The 17,340-nt window shown below is 46.5% G+C and overlaps 1 protein-coding gene across 1 annotated transcript in view; it reads left to right on the top strand.

Moving 5' to 3' along the window:
• The first annotated feature begins 12,177 nt into the window (after nt 1-12,177).
• Nucleotides 12,178-17,340, top strand: part of TMEM120B (transmembrane protein 120B) — a 36,252-nt gene continuing 31,089 nt past the window's right edge. The window contains exon 1 of the mRNA XM_024566659.4: nt 12,178-12,381. Within this exon, the coding sequence (XP_024422427.2) occupies nt 12,313-12,381 (69 nt within the window). The 5' untranslated portion in view covers nt 12,178-12,312. The remainder of the gene's footprint in view (nt 12,382-17,340) is intronic.

Raw genomic sequence — 17,340 nt, 5'->3', positions numbered from 1 at the left:
TCTCTTCTGCAAGTTTTCTATGTCTTTGTTTTCTCTTCACTAATCCTACACTTTCATCTCTTCCTCTCTCCTCCCTTCTATTTCTCCCCCCTCTCTATTTTTCTTTCTTGTCTCCCCCCCCCCCATTTCTTTAAGCCTGAGTTTAAGTATGCCATGGCCCTGTAAGCCTCAGAACATGTTGCCGTTATGAGTTGAACTGCATTCCCTCCAAAAGTGTTGAAATCCTAACCCCGTGCCTGTGAATCGTACCTTAGTTGGAAATAGGGTCCTTGCAGAAGATCAGGTTAAGGTGAAGGCATCAGGGTGGATCCTAATCTCACATGACTGGTGTCCTTATGAAAAGTGGAAATCTGAACACAGACGGAGACCCAGAAATGCCACGTGAAGATTGAGGTGATGCTGCTACAAGCCGAGAAACTCCAAAGATTTTAGGCAAACTGCCGGTACCTGGGAAAGGGTCACAGGACAGATTCTCCCCTGGGGTCTCTGGAAGGAACCCCCTGCTAACGCCTTGATTTCAGATTTTTGGCCTCCAGAACTGCTTTGTTACAGTAGCCCTAGCAAATGAGTCCAGTTCCCAATAAATCCTTAATAAATACTTGTTGAATAAAGGGATGAATGGAGGATAATTTTATTGTCTGTGGCTCTTTAAAGGATGACAAAAGACATACCAAGATAATAACTTTATCCATTCAAGTCTGGTGAGTAATTGAAAAATGGGCCCACTCCACAACCTACTTCATTTTCTGTCTATATTTGATTAATACTGGCTTTGTCCTGTCCCTTAGACTTAGGCTGGGCCAAGATAATATGGGCTGGTAGAGTGGGTAGCAATGGTGGTGGACGCTATTGGTTGCTACTGAAATTCAACACCCCGCTTCCCTTTCCTCCTTGATGGCAGATCTTCAAACATGTTAGCTTCTCTTTTGTCCAGGAAAAGTGATCCACTCCCTGGAGTCAGGGAGTGAATCATAATCAGGCAAACCTAAAGGTAGTAAACATTTTTTTGGCTCTGCCGGCCAAACATTTTCTGATATATAAGAGTATATCTGGCAACAGTAACTGTACTTCTAAAATAGTGAATGAAATTGAGATTGTGTTGCAAATAACATGAATCTCATTCATTACTGAAAATGTTAGGCCCTGTCTTACTTGTTCAAAATAACACGGGCTGGATGGGTTATAAACAACAGAAATTTTTATCTCCCAGTTCTGAAGCCTGGAAATCCAAGATCAGGATGCCGGCATGGTTGGGTGAAGGCCCTCTTGCACGTTGCTGACTTCTTGTGTCTCCATACGGTGGAAGAGGCTAGGGAGCTCCGTGGGGTCTCTCTCTCTTTTTTCTTTCTTTTCTTATTTATTTATATATATATATTTTAGAGAGAGGGGAAAGGAAAGAGAAAGAGAGGGAGAGAAACATCAATGTGTGGTTGCCCCTTGTGTGCCCTCAGCCAGGGACCCAGCCCGAAACCCAGGCATGTGCCTTGACCGGGAATCAAACTGGCAACCCCCCAGTTCATAGGCCTGTGCTCAATCCACTGAGCTACACCAGCCAGGGCTGGGCTCTCTCTTTAAAAAAAAAAAATAAATATAATCTTTATTATATATTTTTCCATTACCATTTGCCCCCTATGCCCCCAGACCCCCAATTTTTTTTAATATATTCATTTGAGAGAGAGAGAAACATTGATTTTGTTGTTCCACCTATTTGTGCATTCATTGGTTGCTGCTTGTATATGCTCTGACCCAGGATCAAACTCGCAACTTGCTGTATTGGGGATGCCATTTTAACAAACTGAGCCACCTGGCCAGGGCCTATAGGGTCTCTTTTATAAGAGCACTCATTCACGAAGACTCCACTCTTACAGTCTAATCACTTCCCCAAAGCCTCACCTAATACCATCACATTGGGGATTAGATTCCAACATATGAATTTGGGGGAGTCACAAACATTCAGACCATAGCAGGCCCTAAATATAAGTCATTAATAAGAAAATCTCGTTATCCTAAGTGCCATTGCAAAGAAGGGTTCTGTGCCACAAATCCATTCCTTATCCCAGGAGGTATCAGTTAGCTTTTGCAGTAAAACCAGCAGCTCCCTATTCTGAAGGCAGACAGCAGTAAACACTCTTAGCTCATTCAGTTGCAGGTTGGCTGATGCAGGCTGACCCTTGGCTAGGGCAGCTCTGTACCAAGTGTGCCTCTTACCCTGGGATCCATGGGTAACTCAGGAATACTCTCCTCACTGCAGTGGCAGAAGTGAGCAAGCCTGTTCGTGCAATGTTTTTTAAGTCATTGGTAACACCAGCCCAAACAAGCTACATGACCAAAGACCCAACTGAAGAGGTGGGAAGCACCCTCTGCCTAGAGTGTGTACAGTGCTCTATTGATCTGCTTACAGCGAGTCCTTTACCACGACACACCATGTCAGGCTCCTAGTTACGCTGTGATAGCAAGAAATAAACCGAGGCACAAGCCCCAGCGCTGTCACTGGATCATCCGAATAGGGGCTACTCTCTGAATCAGTCTCCTCATCTGTATAACACACAGTAGCAATGTTTACCTCTCCTGCTTGTTGTGAGGATTAAACGGAATACTCTGAGGAAGCGTACTGTAAACTGTTAGCAACTATTCACATTGGAGGTGTGGGAAATGTGTAAGTGGTGATTGCCGTGTTGTCCCTCGGCAGAGGGCTGAGAGGCCCTGAGCAGTTGGTAAGTTCTTCAAGTGTCCTAGCAAATGGCACTTGTCTCCTATTTCACGTGTCCCAATAGCAACTTTCATGAAAACCCACTTAGACTTTAAAAAAAATCACCAACCATAGGAAATACACTTTTCAAAGGTAATTTGAAAACGCAGAAGGGTTGAACTCTTTCAGGGAGTGTGGGCCACTTGGAAGACCCTTTGGCGGGATCTGGTAAAGATGAAGATCCCAGTAATGTGCCAGAATTGAGGTCCATGAATGCCCATCGCAGCAATACCTTTCCAATCCCAAACAGGAAATGCCCCAGGCTTTTACCAGTGACGGCACAGGAATATCACTAACAAATTACTATAAAAATTAGGATTGTGGTTACCTTAGGGGAAGGAGGGGGGTGCAGTTGGGAATCAGCATGTGTGAGGCTTCTGGGGTGATCGGGTGTAGTCATATAGGTGTTCACCTCATAATTCTTTGTAATGTTTTTTGTACTTTTTTGTATGTATATTTCACAAAAAATTTCCTTCCTTCTTCCCTTTCTTCCCCTCCTTTCTTTCTCTTCACTATAACAAAATTCTACTAGGCAGAAATAATTGGGAAATCTTGTGTTATTCTTCCCTTTGAAGATCCTTTAATATTTTTTGTGTGATGCTTTTTTTTTTTGAGAGAGAGAGAGGGGAAAGGAGGGAGAAAGGGAGAGAAACAGCAATGTGAGAAACACTGACTGGTGGCTTTTTGCCCCGACAAGGGACAAAACCCACAACCTAGACAGGTGTCCTGACCAGGAATGAGCCACACCAGTCAGGGCTTATTTTGTTGGTTGGTTTTGTTTCATTTATTTGTTGTCGATGTCTTATTCTTTAAAAAAATTATTTATTGACTTGAAAGAGAGAGAGGAAGGGAGGGGAAGAGAGATACGACTTGTTCCACTCATTGATATATTCATTGGTTGATTCTTGTTTGTGCCCTGACTGGGGATCGAACATGCAACCTTGATGTACCGGGATGATGCTCTAACCAACAAAATTACTTGGCCAGGGCCTTGGTGTCTCTTTTTTTCTTTTTTTTAAGGTTTTATTTATTTATTTTTAGAGAGAGAGGAAAGGGAAGGAGAAGGAAAAGAACAGAAACATCAATGTGTAGTTGCCTCTCACATGCCCCCCCACTGGGGACCTGGCCTGCAGTGCTCTGACTGGGAATCGAACCAGCGACCTTTTGGTTCATAGGAGGCATTCAATCCACTGAACCACACAAGCCAGGGCTGTTTCATTCTTTTTTTTTTTTTTAATTGTTGATTGATTTTAGAGAGGGAGGAAGGGGGAGAGAGAAATTTGTTGTTCCACTTATTTATTCATTCATTGGTTGATTCTGGTATGTGCCCTGACCAGGGATCAAACCTGCAACCTTGGCATGTTGGGATGATGTTCTAACCAACTGAGCTACCTGTCCATGGCTCAGAGCACAGATTCTGTTTATAATTGTTTTTTGAACTACTATACGTTTTCTCTCATAATAAAAAGTCAATATATTCTCATTGTTGAAAACTTGGAAAGCAAATGTTTTGTTGTATTAAAGAACACTGAAATATTTCTACTACCCAAACTCTGTGAGTGGTGGTTTTTCAGATGGGAGAAGAAAGAATATTTGTTCAGAAATCTTTGCTGAACAAGCCTTTTTTACCTTTTGTTGGAAGAAACAGAAATTCTCAGAAGCTGCCAGCAGGTGGCGCAATAACATAAGATTTAATCAGGCTAAAAAAAAAAAAAGCAAAACAAAAAAAACATTAAGGAGCAGCCAACATTTCATCCGGTCATTGGAAAGCATTTTGGTGAATTTCCTTTTACCTACAATCTTCCTCCAATATCTGCCATCATGCAAAAGAACCTGGAAAATACGGCTTCACTGGGGGGACTGTCAGATGTCAGCCTTCAAATGCATCATAGATGAAAACACAGAAAGACACTCTACACATTTCTCCCTGTTGCTAGACAGAGGGCCTTCCAAATAATAGGATAGCTGGAACCTAAGACGTAGGGATTTTTTGTGTTTACAATAAATGAGGACAGCAAGGGTGTCTAGTAACAAATACATTCCTCAAATATTGTTGGATGGCTTTTGAGATATATTAGGAAGTGTTCAATTTCTAAATCTTTATCAAGCACTTCCACTCATATCTGTTGATCATAGCCATTGGAGGTTGGGGAAGTTTTCGTTATTTAAAAAACAAAGTCATTTTAATCTGGGCACCAAGCCAAGAAAGGGATGCTCATCCCTTTCTGGACGATCAATTCTGGATGTTCCTTGGCATTGCATTTGTTTGGGGCAAGGTTGGCATCAGGAGAGGTGAGAGGATGGCGGTGGCAGTGGGAGGTGGTTTGTACGGGGGAGGCCTGATCGGATGAGAAATACACTAAGGACAAGGGGGCCAGGATCCTCCCTGCTGGAGAAAGGAGTTGTGAAAGCGGAAACGGGAGAGAAGGAGAATGAGACCTGTGGGTTGGACTTGCATATTGGTGTGACATCCTGGGCTTGAGTGTTTATAAATAGGTATTAATACCGGTGTAAATGCGCACAAATATGTATGTGCATATGTAGATAAACATAGTTTCTAGATCTGTCCTGCGAGAGAGCCAAGAGTGATGACATCCCATGGTGGTGAAAGCACACACCTAGTACCCAGAACTTGACTTCTAAATGCCATGCTTTGCCAAAAGGAACCAGGAATGGTGAAGAAATCGCTGATTCCAGGGTTGGGGCGGGGTGGTTGTAAGATGCGCCTGGAACATCTTTTGGTGTCAAAAACATAAGGAAATGCTCTTTAAAAAATGATGGGCACCTATCAAAAGGACACATAAGCCAGCTTGAAATGGATGTCAGTGACTAAGTCTGTGACAACTTGAGCATCCAAATAAAGAATTGTAATAGATTATAACTCACTGGCTAAAATAGAAAACTGTGAGTTCGCGCTGATAGAAACAGATGGAAAGTTTGATGAAGAGCAGAATATTTTCACCGAGTGCCTCCCATAGAATACTTCCAAATATTCCCACAGAGTAAGAGTAACATTTACAGTGGAGAAGCCTGGAAAACACTACCTGAAGCAAAGTGGACATTGTCAGTAGTGGGAGGAACTGAAACCCTGTACCACCTGCCGAGATGCAGTGAGAGCACAGGGTCACTTTCGTGACAAAGACACCTAACCTGGGTCTAATCACGAGGCTATGTTAGACATGCCCGAATTGCGGAGAACACCACAAAATACCCATCCTGTCCTTTTCGGCAATACCAACACAAGGAAGACAGAAAGATGCAGGAACTGCTGCAGGTGGAAGCAGACTCCAGAGACATGATAGCTGAGCACCACAGACCCGGGATTGGCTCCTTTTGCTATAAAGGACGCTATTGGCATAACTGGAAAACTTGTCATTATCTTTTTTTTTGATTCTATTTATTTTATTTTTTACAGAGGGGAAGGGAGGGAGAAAGAGAGGGAGAGAAACATCAGTGTGTGATTGCCTCTTTCGTGCCCCCTACTGGGGACCTGGCCTGCAACCCAGGCATGTGCCCTGACTGGGAATTGAACCAGGGACCCTTTGGTTCGCACACTGGCACTCAATCCACTAAGCCACACCAGCCAGGGCAAAAAAAAACTTTTTGTAATTTACTTGCAACTTTTCTTTCAGTTTGAGATTGTTGACTAAGTCAAAGAAATTATATATAAATTATATATATTTACATTTACATCTATGAATTACATATATTTTACACATATAATATATATAATCAGCTCACAGAATGGGATAAAATATATATGGTAAGAGACTTGTATCCAGAATATATAAAGCACCCTTACAACTCAACAATAACAGGGGAAGTAACCCAGTTTTAAAATGAGGAAAGCATTAGAATAGACATTTCTCCAAAGGAAGATACACAGTTGGGCCCTGACTGGTGTGGCTTAGTGGGTTGGGCATCATCCTGCAAACTGGAATGTCACTGGTTCAATTCCTGGCCAGGGCACACGCCTGAGTTGCAGGCCAGGTCCCCGGTTGGGGGTATGCAAGAGGCAACTAATCCATGTTTCTCTTGAACGTGGATGCATTTCTTCCTAACGTTCTCCCTCCCTTCCTTTTTCTCTAAAAATAAATAAAAATTTAAAAAAGACATGCATTTGGCCAATGAACACAGGAAAATACAGTCAACATTCTTAGCCCTTAGGAAAATGAAAAATCAAAACGTCAGACACAATTCACATAAAATTACGGGACAGCTAAAATGGAAACAGACAATAACAAGCCTTGACAAGAATGTGGAGAGCCCTGGCAGGTATCTATCAGTTGGCTGGGCACCGTCCCACAAATTGAAAGGTCGCTGGTTCGATTCCAGGTCAGGGCACATACCTGGGTTGCAGCCTGGTCCCCAGTCAGGGAGCAAGTGAGAGGCAATCGATCAATATTTCTCTCACACATTGGTGTTTCTCTCCCTCTCTTCCTCCCTTCTTTCCCCTCTCTCTAAAAATAAATAAATAAAATATTTAAAAAGAAATCGGAACCTTCGTACGTTGCTGGTGAGGGTACAAGATGGTACAGTCACTTTGGAAAACAGTTTGGCAGTTCCTCAAAATGTTAAACTCAGTTACCATCTGACCCTGCTGAGTGTAAGAGCAAAGAAAACATACATCCACACAAAACCGTGTACCCGATTACCCACAGCAGCACTATTCCTAATAGCCCCAAAGTGGAAACAACCCAAATGTCCACCAACTGATGGAGAAACAAAATGTGCAGTCCCGGTCTGAGGCACGAGGCCTGAGAACCGGAAGCGCCGATGGCGGAAGTCCCAGTCTGAGGAGAGAAGACCCGTGTCCCAAGATCAGGCACAAAGAGAATTCTTTTCTACCTTTGTTGCTATTTAGACCCTCACTAGATTGGATAAACTTGTCCCTCCTCACACACACACTGAGGGAGATAATCTACTCAGTCTACCATTCAAATAATCTCCTGGAAACAGCCTCACAGACACACCCAGAGTAACCAGATATCTGGGCATCACATGCCCCAGTCAAGTTGACACAGAAAATTAACCATCACAATATCTCAATAAAGCTACTATTAAAAAGTATACATTACTCTTCAAGACTGTCAAAGTCAAGACTGAGATACTGTCACAGACCAGAGGAGACTCTGGGGACCTGACCCCAAAATGCAGTGTCACCATGAACCCTGGAACATCAGTAGGAAAATGGTAAAATGTGAACAAAGTCTGGAGGTTAGCTGCTAGTAATACACCTATGTTCAATTCTTCCTTTGACAAAGGTGTCATGGTTATGCACACTGTCAACATTAGGGGAAACTGGCGAGTAGGTGGGAGCTTTCTCTACTGTCTGCAGGTTTTCTGTAAATCTAAAAATACTCCCCAATAAAATATGTTTTAAAAAACCCAAACATACGAAGTCAGTGCTTTCTGGTGCTTACATATTGCCAGGCACTTTATACCATTCACCGCATTTAATCCCCACAGCAGTCCTACCAGAGCAACCAGAGTTTACGGAGAAGGTGAATTGGGTTCTCAGGATCGCGAGCTCCACAGGTGGTAGAACTGAGATTTTTAAAAAAATATTTATTTTATTTTTCCAGAGAGAGGAAGGGAGGGAGAGAAACATCGATTGGCTGCCTCTTGGACCAAACCTGCAACCCAGGCATGTGCCCTGACCAGGAATCCAATCGGTGACTCTTTGCTTTGTGGGACGATGCCCAACCCACTGAGCCACACTGGTCAGGGCATGAACTGAAATTTGAACTCAGGTCTGTCTGACTGGGCCAGGTGAATCACATAGCCCCACCTAGCCCCAGGTAGGTCCAATAATACAAATAACTGAATAAGGACATAAAAGACATCTTGATACCTGAAGAGTAAATGTTAAACAAATGATATTTACTAGACAATGCTTGCTGTTTCCATTACATTCTACACCCACAAACAGCTTGCTAGGGATTTGAAATTTCTTTAAAAAAAAGATTGTATTTATTTATTTTTAGAGAGAGAGTGGAAAGGAAGGAGAAAGAGAGGGAGAGAAATATTAGTGTGTGGTGGCCTCTTGCACTCCCCCCACTGGAGACCTGGCCTGCAACCCAGGCATGTGCCCTGACTGGGAATTGAACCGGCGACCCTGTGGTTTGCAGGCCAGCACTCAATCCACTGAGCCACACCAGCCAGGGGGGTTGAAATTTCTTTCAAACGCCTGCACAACCTTTCAGGAAATAAAAATTCCCATCAATTGACATGATGGGTGATTTTTCCCATCCAAGTACTAACCAGGCCCGATCCTGCTTAGCTTCTGAGATCAGACGAGATCGGGCCTGTTCAGGATGGTACGGTCTAGATGTGGATGAATTCTGTTAAATTAAATCCACCCAGTCTTTTTCAGGGCATATACAAATGATTGGATAACTTTAACCAGTATACACATACTACTTTGGGTGTTCTACTTTATTACTTACCATGATTTCATATACCTGTTTACAAGCATGCACTTAGTTCCCATAATGATCATTCTAACAGCCATGTAGTATTACACGAAATGGGCAGACAATGGCTTACTTAACCATCGCCCTGTTGTGGGGCACTTGGGATGTTTCCAGCGTGTGACTGATCGGGAAACATCCCAAGGGCCTGCTATATAGTGTGTGACTGCTATAAATGTCTTCGCACAAATTGCTTGTTAGATCTTTGGGACTATTTTTGAGCAAGTGCATCTGTGGGAAGCGGGTGAAGAAAAAGTCCCTGGAATTTTCTTTTTCTTTTCTTTTTTGTTCCACTTATTTATGCATTCACTGGTTGATTCTTATACGTGCCCTGACCAGGGATGAACCCGCAACCTTGGTGTAGTGGGACAAAGCTCTAACCAGCCGAGCTACCCAGCCTGGACTGTTTCCTGCTGTGTAAAGTGTGGTCCTCTGGTCAGCAGTGGCTGGAGCTTGTAGAATTACAGGATCTCAGGCCTTTCTGAGAATCTCCTGAATCAGAATCAGCATTTTAACAAGATCTGCAGGAGGTGGTTCATGAGCACATTGAAAGTTGGAGAAACCATGCCTTAGAGTACTTATCCATCAAATAGGGATAATAAAGGTTCTTTCTCATAAGGTCGTCATGAGACGTAACGCATCAATACACACACCTAAAGCGTATAGAAGAGCACCAGGTACCTAGTGAGTACTGTGTGTTGCTACTTTCGTGACTCTGCAGGTGGCTGAGCAAATTCTGCGGGCAGGGGCCTAAGTGGAGCGCCTGAAAGAGAACAAAGAGGGAAGATTCCCCTGGGGTGTGGGCAGGGGATGGGGATGGTAACCTTGCAACACACTTTCCCACATACCGTGACCAGAGTCCCCAAGAAGAGCCAGATCCAGTCCCAGAGAGCTGATGAGTGAGTCTGAGGGTGCTCTGGGCAGGAACCGGGACAGGGTGGCAGCCAGGTACGTTTGCCTACTAGGGCGACTACACAGTGGGGGTGGCCAGCCTGTGCCATCAACAGAAGAGCTTATGAATGATACATGTGGAGTCTGACCCCACAGAGAGAACAGTCCCTCAGATTTGCATCCTGCTTGCAGGTTAGCCTGCAGACAGCTGCAGATAAGGTGCACCTGCCCAGACCTCCCTCGGGGTGGAGCCGGCCTCTCCTGCTCACCCCGCAGCCTGGGGCTGATGGACCTGCTAGGATTGAGCAACTGCTTCTTCCCAAGTCCTCTGCTTGGTGACACTTTATTCATCCTTCAAGGCGCTGTGTTTTCTTCATGATTCTACTAACCCCAATTAAATAAACTGTTTTCTGTTTCACCACCATTTGAGTATTTTAGCTGATTTTGCAATCTTTAGAACACATTAAATTGGGCCTCTCAGACTCAAATGTCTCCAGGGGCCACAGGTTAAATAAATACATGAAGTAGGACGGGCAACATAATTGGGCATGGTGGGGACTGTGGCAACAGGTGAGTCCCTTGTGAAGGGGACACTGCTACTCTCTTCCAGCCTGTTACCATGCAGGAATGTAAGCCCAGTGTGACCAGACCTTTCCATTTTTCAACAGAAAGGAAAAAATCTGGATTTCTATGTAAAATCTTTTTCTTTTCAATTTAGAAACATTGACCCAAATATTTATAGTGGCTTTACTCATAATTGGCCCAAACTAGAAACTACTAAAGGTCCCTCAACCAGTGAATGGATAAAGAGTGGGTAAACAAACTGTGACACATCCGTAAAATGAAATACACTCAGAAAGATACAGGAGGGAAGGAAGGAAGGAAGGAAGAAAGGAAGGAAGGAAGGAAGGAAAGAAACTACTGATCCATACAATAATCACCCAAATCTCAAATGTGTTATGCAGACTGACTTCTGCTCCTGTCCAGGGTGTAATAACATGCATCACATTTACCTTCTTACCCAAAACAACCAAAAAACTGAGAAAATATATAGGATTTTTTTTTAATTAAAGACACTGGACACCAGTCAACGGAGGTTAGTCCTACAATTGCCCCAGCTCACAGGGAAACAGGCCATGTGATAACAGATCGGAACGATGCAGCTGCATGCTAAGGAATGCCAAGCTAGGACGGACGTTCACCACCCAGTCTCATAGGGCGCATGACCCTGCAGACACCTTGGTTTTGTGTCCTTGCACCCAGAACTGTGAGAGAAGACACTGCTGTTGTTTAAGCCGGTCAGTTTGTGGTTAGGGAAGCCCCAGGACCTAACACAGGTATCATGTGAACTGAGGCTTGAATGATGAACAAAAGGAAACAATATGGAGATTTAGGGGAAAGAATATTCCACACACGGGCAGGAAGAGAAGACACAGTAGCTGGAGGTGGGGGTGAGATAAGAGATGTGACTGGAAAGCCAGGCAGGGACAGATCTTGAGGGAAGGGAATTTGGATTCAATTACCTTCGAGGTGGTTGTGTCATTTGAGTGACAGAAACAGCTGTCAAGATAGTCACCCAGAGTCTTAGAGGGCAGGAATCTAGGTTGTTATTAGTTGCAGAAAATAATGACAATGTGAGATGTCAGGGCCCTCTCTGTACTTCCCCGCCCTACTCGGCGACCTTGTTGGGCAGTCAATGTCAGTTGTAGCATTCCAGGCTGCTGGCTTTGGCTCAGGCCAGGTGATGCCAAAGGATGGTGCGCTTTTACGTCCCCAAATCACCCTTCTCCCTCTAGACCCTAGACACCCCAAATAAACACAATCTAAATAATGTATATAAAGTAAGCATTGCAAATACAGTTTGCGAACGAGTAGAAGAGAGATTCTGGAGGCGCAGACGCATTCCCAAGGGGCTACAGGCAGACTAGCAAAGCTACAGACGTCCCTCGGCGGGCGCGCGACACACGGGGGCGGGGCCAGGGAGGCGCGTGAACCTGCGCATGCGCGTGGTCTGCCGCCGGGCGAGGGGGTGGGGCGGGCGCCGGGGCGGGGCTGTGACGTCAGGTGCGCGCGTGGCTCCGGCAGCGCAGGAACAGCTGGTGCCTCCGAAAGCGGCGGGCGAGCGGACGGCGGTGGGGCGCTGGTGGCCCGCCGCGCCACGCTGCGGGAGCCACCGCCGCTGCCTCGCGCCACTGCACCATGTCGGGCCAGCTGGAGCGCTGCGAGCGCGAGTGGCACGAGCTGGAGGGAGAATTTCAGGAACTGCAGGTAAAGCCGGGCCACCTGGTCCCTCCACTCTGCTACCTGGGGCTCAGTGCCTTCCCCCTTCCGGCTCCCCCAGCCCGGGCGGCGGGCGCCCCAGGGGACTCCTAGGCGGTGGGTGTCCCTGGCCAGGCCGCGGAGGCCGGTGGTCCGCGTGGGCCAACCCACTCCCACCTCCAGCACTTCAGTTCTTCATCCACTTGGGGCGCCCGGTCGGAGCCCCACTCCCCCGCTCTCGCACCGGCTCCTTACTCCGCGCACCTCCTTTGCTGCAGAAAGTTGGTCTGTCGCCTCTGAGGGGAAGTTCCAGGCATGTCCCTGTGGGGGAGGCTCGAGGGGGCAGGAATGGGCTGGGACTCCGAGAGAGGCGGCCCAGCACCCCGCTCCGCAGGGGTCTTCCGGAACCCCACCCCCGGCCGGGCTCCCGCTCCCCTCCGGCGGGGCGGCCCTCCGCTGCAGCCAGGTTCTGCAGCACGCGCTGGGAGACGTTCCCCTGGAACCCGTCGGCTGTGCGGAGGGACCAGCGATCCGTGCGCCCCGCCTTCGCGGCTCTGGTGCGGCTGCAGGCTGAGTTCGGCGCTGTGGATGGCATCCGTCGGTCTGACAGCTGGGGCGCCTCCCTCACCCTCCCTCCCAGAGCCTGGCGAGGGGGCGGCGGGGGCGGAGGTCAGAGAGGCCCCTGAGAGAATGGCTTTGCTGTTGTGGGGTCCGGGCAGGAGGGTTTGTTCTCGGTGGGAGTTCTCAGAGGCCTCCGCTACCTGCTCTGCCGACTGGAGACGCCTCAGGAAACCCTGGGGTTGGCCGAGGGGACTCCCAGGCCCTGTTTGGAGATGAGGCTGCCCCCTCTGCAGCTCCGGGATTGTTTGTTTCCTCAGCGTCGGGCTCTGCTTGTCTGAAGTCGTTTCACGCACCTCCACCCCACTCCTAGTCCTCAGCTGGAGCAGTGACCTTTTTCCTGAACGTGTAGTTCTTGTCTGCAGTTGGTTGGCCTCTTGCCGTGTCCAGGGGAGGAAAGAGGAGATTGCCAAGGGTGTCTGTGATGGGTCTTTCTAGACACGAGGCAGCAGGTCCGGAGGAGTAGAGGGAGGGGTGCTGGAGAGGTGGGACAGTGTTAGGCATGAGCAGAGGGTAAGGTACCCAGAACCGGAAGGGCATCCCTTTCTCGGCCTGTCCAGCATGTGTGGGTTGGTGCCCTCTCCTTGGGTCTAGGGCTTGGGTCCCACCCAGTTCCCCGGGGACCCTTGTGACTCTACTGCCATCGAGAGAGCACAGCCACTTCTTAATGCTTTGTCCTGCTGGGCTCTCATGTTATGTCCAGCCTTGGAGCCACCAAGGGGGTTTGAGGGTTGAGGGTCAGGAGTGGGAGAAGGAGGTTGCTGTGTGGAGCTTTTGTTGTTCATCCTTCCTTCCCCTTGACCTGCCTTAGACTAGGAGAAGGAGGAGGAGTCAACACTTCAGAGCTGTGCAATTAATGCAATTAACAGCAATTAGACTGCAAGTCTTGGCGGGCAGAGGTTGCAAAGAAGACAGTTTGATTTGTTGTTGTGTTCTCACTTGGTGTCTCTGGGCCTCAGGTGTGAGAGGGACAGGGAGGAATTGGGCATTAATTCTAGATTTCAAACCCTGGTGCTTAGCAAGGGTTGGCTGGGTGGAAGCTATGATGTCACCTGCTTAGTTCTTCGGCAGTAGGGCAGCAGGAATGGACTGGGCCCTGCCTTGGGGCAGAGGGACCCTGCTGGCCTTAGGCTTTGGTGGCAGCTGCTGAGTCAAAGGCCAGTAATGGATGGAAGGCCGCAGAGGTCCCTGGGAGTTAAGGTCAAAAACACTATGTCTTCACTGAAGCTTGGGCTTGCTAATTTAACTGGGGTCACACAGCAATTTCGCGATCAAGTTGGGGCTAGAACTTAGTTCCCTAAATGTTCAGGTCAGATGTCTGTCCTTGTATTGGGAGTCCCCTCTCTGTCATATTAAATGGGAGAGGTCTGAACTGCTGAGATGAGAATCTCTGGAAACATGCATATAAGTAGGGAGTGCATGTCAGTGTGTATTTATTGGACAGACTTTCAGATATGAGACATTTGCTGGGGAACAAGGAGGTCACCACAGGTACGCAGGTGGGCAGGTGGGAACTAGAAAGGTTAACAATAGGAAGGGCTTCTTTTTTTATTTCCACCAGAAAATCCTCATCTATCTTAATTTTCCTACATCTCCTTCAGAATCTGGGATTCATGAGTTTTTCATGCTTGTATCTCTTCGATTTCCTCTTTCTGGAAGCAGTGTATAATGTCTCTGGGTTTTACCTCTCCTTCCCTTTTACAAATAAAGGGAGGAAAGAGGAAACCTAATTTTCAGGCCCTACAGGATCTGAAAGATCTTTGGAATTCCCCCCCCCCCCCCCCAAGTCATAAGCTCTGGGAATTTCCAGAGGAAAGGATCTGATTTCTTTTGACTGTGATTTGCATCTGACGCGGACTCAGTGGATTCCAGGACAAGGTCGGGTCGCTATGGGGTCTTTGCCTTTATGACTGGTTGGGGTTTCAGCCTTGCTGGTGAATTGAGCATGGCCCTGTGGCCTGTGGTATGACCACAGAAGGTCACATAAGACACAGTGGCAGATGGTTTAATGAGCCTCTCCTGCCTTGCCTTATCCCACTGGAAACTTGGCCTTGCCCCTCCCACCAAGGAAGGAGGTAGCTGGAAGTGGCTTTTCCCTAAACCTGATGTCACAGTAGGGAGACCACTGTAAAAACTTTGGCTTTTACTACCAATGAAATGGGCCTCCCTCTGGCTGCTGTGTACAGACTAGACATCAGGTGGGCAGGCTGTAAGCAGGAAGGGAGTATTATTTCATTAAAACCCCATGGAATGAGAAATGAGGCCAGCAGTGTCTAATCTGATCCCCCGGTTTGAGGATTTGTGCAGAGCCGACAGGCACGCATGTCCCACTAGTAAATAATTTTGGTTATTTCAGAATGAAGTAAAAATCTTTTTGTTGATTTCAGTGTATTATCTTTTCCGAAAGGTTACTAAGTTGTTAGGATATAAATGCTTTTCAGTTATTTGGCCTGCAGACGCCGTGAAAAGTTTACTGAGACACGAAGGAACCTTTGTTTTATGTGCGGATGGTAGTGCTGGTTACACAGTTGTATATGTTTGCCAAAATTCATTGAATGATATGCTTGAAAACTGGCAAATTCATATGTAAATTATACCCCAATAAGGCTGGTTTTTAAAAACCAGGTCATGGCCTGTAACATAGGCCTTGTCTCCCAGCCCTTTGACAACTGAGGAAGCTGAAGTACAAAAGAGGTTGCCTAACTCAGCAAGTGGCAGACCCTGGACGTGAAGTCAGTCTGGCTGCATAGCCTAATCACTTAGCTGTTGTTTTATCCTGCCTTCCAAGTGTCTGACACACGTGCTCATACTTCCAATTACTGCTCCCATACAGACATTACTAGTTGATCCTTCCACGTGACTCAGAATCTTTCCCCTCCCAATATAGAATCGATGCAGTTTAGATGAGGTCAACTTGCCATCCTTGGTAGTGTTTCCATAGCAACAGTCTTAGTTAAGCATACTCAGCATCCAGAAATCTTTGTTTGATGTTGATGAATCCTTGGAAAGAGAACTATATAAATGTAATCTTTTGAAAAACTTCCCACCGGAGAAGGGCACAGCTGTAAGGCACCACATTTTGGTGGTGACCATGGCTCTGTTGCAATTTACTGCGTTGCCCACCAACCCCGATGCTCCTGGGCCAGAGCCCTGACTGAAAATGCCATGAAATTCCATTGCTGGCAGTTCTTGCAAAAAATGTTGACTCAGGAGTTCTGACTCCCAGTTCTGGATCTTACGGCTCAGCCAAGATGCCTTGTGTTAAGAGGGCATCTCCAGATGTTTCACGGGTGTTCTGGAACCTGGAATCATTAACCTTGTCTTCCCACTGGGGCAGAGGTTGGGGCCTCAGAGGACAGGACAGGTGGCAGAACTCCAACAGAAACTCGTTTGTTTGTGACTTCAATACAAGTATCAAAGATGGGTAATCAGATGTGCAGAAAAGATGCTATGGGCATCTCAGCTCACAGAGCTAATGTTAGTGCTTCTCTGGGTTTTTTGTTTTTTTTTTTGATCCATTAAACATTTTTATAAGTAATACCTATACTCATAGTTAAAATTTCAAACAGGAAATATGTCCAAGAATTTTCAAAACACTTGTTTATAACAGCTAAGAAACAGAAACCCAAGTGTCCATCAGACTGGATAATTCCATCGAACATCCATGGAGTGGGGTGTGAAGAGCAGAATGAATAAGCTAGAGTTACGTATATCAACGTGGATGAATCTTTAAAACAGAAAAGCAACACTGAGCCTTGGCTGGTGTAGCTCAGTGGATTGAGTGCAGGCCTGGGAACCAAAGGGTTGCCAGGTTCAATCCCTAGTCAGGGCACATGCCTGACCTGCAGACCAGGTCCCTGGTGGGGGGTGCGAGAGAGGCAACTACATATTGATGTTTCTCTCCCTCTCTTTCTCCTTCCCCTCTTTCTAAAAATAAGTAAATAAAATCTTTAACAGAAAAAAGCAACACTGAAATGAAAAGTTGCAGAGAGGGATGTACAGTGTGTTGTGTATAATAAAGTGAAACTATGTATTGCTTACTCACGCATATCTTTGTACAGTACTACAAAGACTTGCAAGGGAGTGACGTGGGCCAGATTCACTGAAGTGGACATCAGGCAGAGCCCTGGCAAGAAGTGTCTGTGTCCAAGGGATCTCACTGGAGAGTTTATAGAAGGGGCTTTTTACAGAGAGGTGTGGCAGTTTAAGGCCCCTGGAGCTGGGATCCTAATTCTAGAGGAGCAGAGGGTGCTGCTTCAGGCAGCACAGATGCTAAAGGGGCAGAGGGAGGGGTCAGTCAGCAGAGCTTGGCCAAAGCTCAATCCTGGGGAAGGGGAGCTATACTTGAAG

The sequence above is a fragment of the Desmodus rotundus genome, chromosome 7 (genome assembly GCF_022682495.2).
Source record: "Desmodus rotundus isolate HL8 chromosome 7, HLdesRot8A.1, whole genome shotgun sequence".
Classification (NCBI taxonomy): domain Eukaryota; kingdom Metazoa; phylum Chordata; class Mammalia; order Chiroptera; family Phyllostomidae; genus Desmodus; species Desmodus rotundus.
Note: the sequence above shows the minus strand (reverse complement) of the source record. Positions and strands in the feature narration are given on the sequence as shown.